This window comes from Pelophylax lessonae (assembly GCF_965119305.1).
Source record: "Pelophylax lessonae genome assembly, chromosome: 1".
NCBI classification, from domain to species: domain Eukaryota; kingdom Metazoa; phylum Chordata; class Amphibia; order Anura; family Ranidae; genus Pelophylax; species Pelophylax lessonae.
In genome coordinates, this window is record NC_138768.1 from 441,942,571 (window position 1) to 441,945,247 (window position 2,677).

Here is a 2,677-nt window from a genome sequence, read left to right on the forward strand (position 1 = left end):
TCGTGCCACGCTGTACCTAAACAAATTTCACGTCCTTTTTTTCCCACAAACAGAGCTTTCTTTTGGTGGTATTTGATCACCTGTGCGATTTTTTGATCACGCGCTATAAACAAAAAAAGAGCGTAATTTTTGCAAAAACAACAATATTTTTCACTTTTTTTTTATATGAAATTCCCCCAAAAAAAATGTAAAAATCAAAATTTTTTAACATTTTCGGCCAATTTGTTTTACGCTACCTATGTTTGGTAAAAAAAAAATCGCAAAAAGCGTATTTTGATTGGTTTGCGCAAAAGTTATCGCGTTTACTAACAAAGGGAAAGATTTTTGTCATTTTTGGTGTTTTTTTTTTTAACGAGTAATGGCGGCGATCTGCAATTTTTTTTGCGGTACTGCGACATTGCGGCGGACAGATCGGACCCTTGACTGACATTTTTGACACTTTTGGGGGTACCAGTGACATTACTGCAGTAATCAGTGCTATATATATATGCACTGTTACTGCAAAAATGACACTGGCAGGGAAGGGGTTAACAGTATTGGACAGGGAGGGGTTAAGTGTGTCCTAGGGGCGTGATTCTAACTGTGCAGGGACAGGTCTACTAGTGTAAAAACAAAGATCAACAGTTCTACATAGTAGAACTGTCTGATCTTCACTTTTACACAGGGAGAACTGACAGGCGGCTTGTTTACATAAGCCGCTCTGTCTTTCTCCCGCTGTACCGGCGATCGTAGTGTGACCGGCGGACATCGGGTCCGCCAGTCACACTCCCGCACTCCTCCGTGAACGAGCCTCAGCTATTGGCTCTAGAAGGAGTGACAGGCGAGCGACGTAGACCTACGTCACTCTGCCTGGCCGGGGCCGACTGCCGCAGTAAATATACTGTGCGCAGTCGGCAACCGGTTAAAACAGAAATGTCAAAAAACAGTTAAAGCTTTTGTTGGTCTTTGAGGCCCCCCATTTTAATGTTCAGATAAATACTACACTGCGGGCCCACTTAAACATACTAGGCCTCCAGCCGCAAAACTCCAGCTCTGAGACAACACTCTACCCGCAGTGTACCCATGTTTCCTTCCAGTCAAACTGACCTCAACTGGAACGCACCAGAGGGACCTACCACCAGTGGGTCCCGAACCATTATCTTGACTTAAAGGTTTTTGCCCCTGCCAGCAAAGACCAACAAAAAGACGACACCGCACGCCAAGGGTGAAACCTTACCCTTGAGTGCCCCTCCACACCCCCAACGCCCTCTGTATACCGTCCTGCAACCCCAGAGCCCACAGGTCAGTCTCCACGGCATTTAGGTGCCCATCGCCCCGCAAGTACCTCCAGGTCTCAACCTCCAACTCCAGGTGCCTAATGACCACACCACCATTGCGACAGACAAATTTCCCCACCGCTTTGTTAACTTTTATGCGGGCCCTGTTGACACGCTCCACCGACCTGGCCAAACGCCAGGAAGTACGGGCGACTATGTCAGACCAGACGATGATCAGGTCCGGGAAGGACACACAGAGACGCAGGAAATCCAATTTTATGTCCCGTATAAGTTCCTGCATGAATCTAACCGCCATATCATTACCCCCCACATGAAGCACCAGCACATCCGGATGCCTGTCCCACCGAGCAATTTTATAGACCTCAGGCACCACTCTGCTCCACATCATACCCGGCACCCCCAGCCAGCGGACGCAGGCTTCCTGTCTGGTAAATCCTAGCTGTCTACCACCGGGACGGACATCTGCTCGCCTGGCACCCCAAAACACATAGGAGTGTCCCAATATCCAGACGAGGCACGGTTCACCTGAAAGAAACAAAAGGCAAACCCCCCGCAGGTTCCTTGTACAAACACAGACGCGCATACCAAATCCCCAACGACAATCACAACAGATGAGGATGAACATACAACGAAAACCTCTTCGAATCCCACCTACCAATGCGCTTAACCGCATCCTCATCCAACCTCCGTGGCCACCCCAATGCGAAAGGAGTGTGAGGCATAGCATTTCGCATCCAAACCCAAGACCCTCAAACACTTACGGAACACCCCGATGAATTGATATCTGGACAAGGAAGCCCCATCAGCATGCACTAAAAACGAGCCACCCACCTGCGGCCGGATGGCCAAAAAAGCACTCGCTAACCGGGCACAAAGGCGATGCCGGCATTGCAAACAACCGGACCCGCACGCCCCTACCCAACTGATCCGTTTTGGACCGACGGAGCAAAATATGAACTTCCTCCCCCCGGCAGGACACATCCTGCGCCAACAGGCCCCCCGAAACACCTTAGAGGGGCTCACCAATTCCCCAATCCGAAAGGCCCCAAAAAACGCCAGGCAGAATGCTGCCCGAAAAAAAAGGACTTCATAAGCAGAAAAACACAGCGTACCCAATGTAGCGGAAATATCCTGCAAGAGGGGAAAGGATACAGGGAGCCTACCGTCCTTACGGCGATGGGCCCGCCCATACCCCTTCAGAGCTTGCCGAACAACGAAGTCCTTCGTAAAATCGTGACTACCCTGCAACTTAAACAAGAAGGCCAGGCCGGCCAACTTGCGAGCCACAGCAGACGCTGACCCACCCTTCTCAAACTGTCGCGCCAGAAAATAAAAACCACCCACCGAACCTCAGGATCCCCGCTATCCAGCTCCGCCAAACGCAGCACCTCCCACCACTC

General features: G+C 50.3%; 1 protein-coding gene across 1 annotated transcript; it reads right to left on the reverse strand.

Moving 5' to 3' along the window:
• Positions 1–1,212: 1,212 nt before the first annotated feature.
• Positions 1,213–1,860, reverse strand: LOC309546810 (uncharacterized protein; the record flags this gene model as incomplete). Its single annotated transcript, XM_082246496.1, has 1 exon — positions 1,213–1,860. One exon carries the CDS (start codon positions 1,858–1,860, stop codon positions 1,213–1,215), a length of 648 nt encoding a protein of 215 aa, XP_082102622.1.
• Positions 1,861–2,677: the final 817 nt, after the last annotated feature.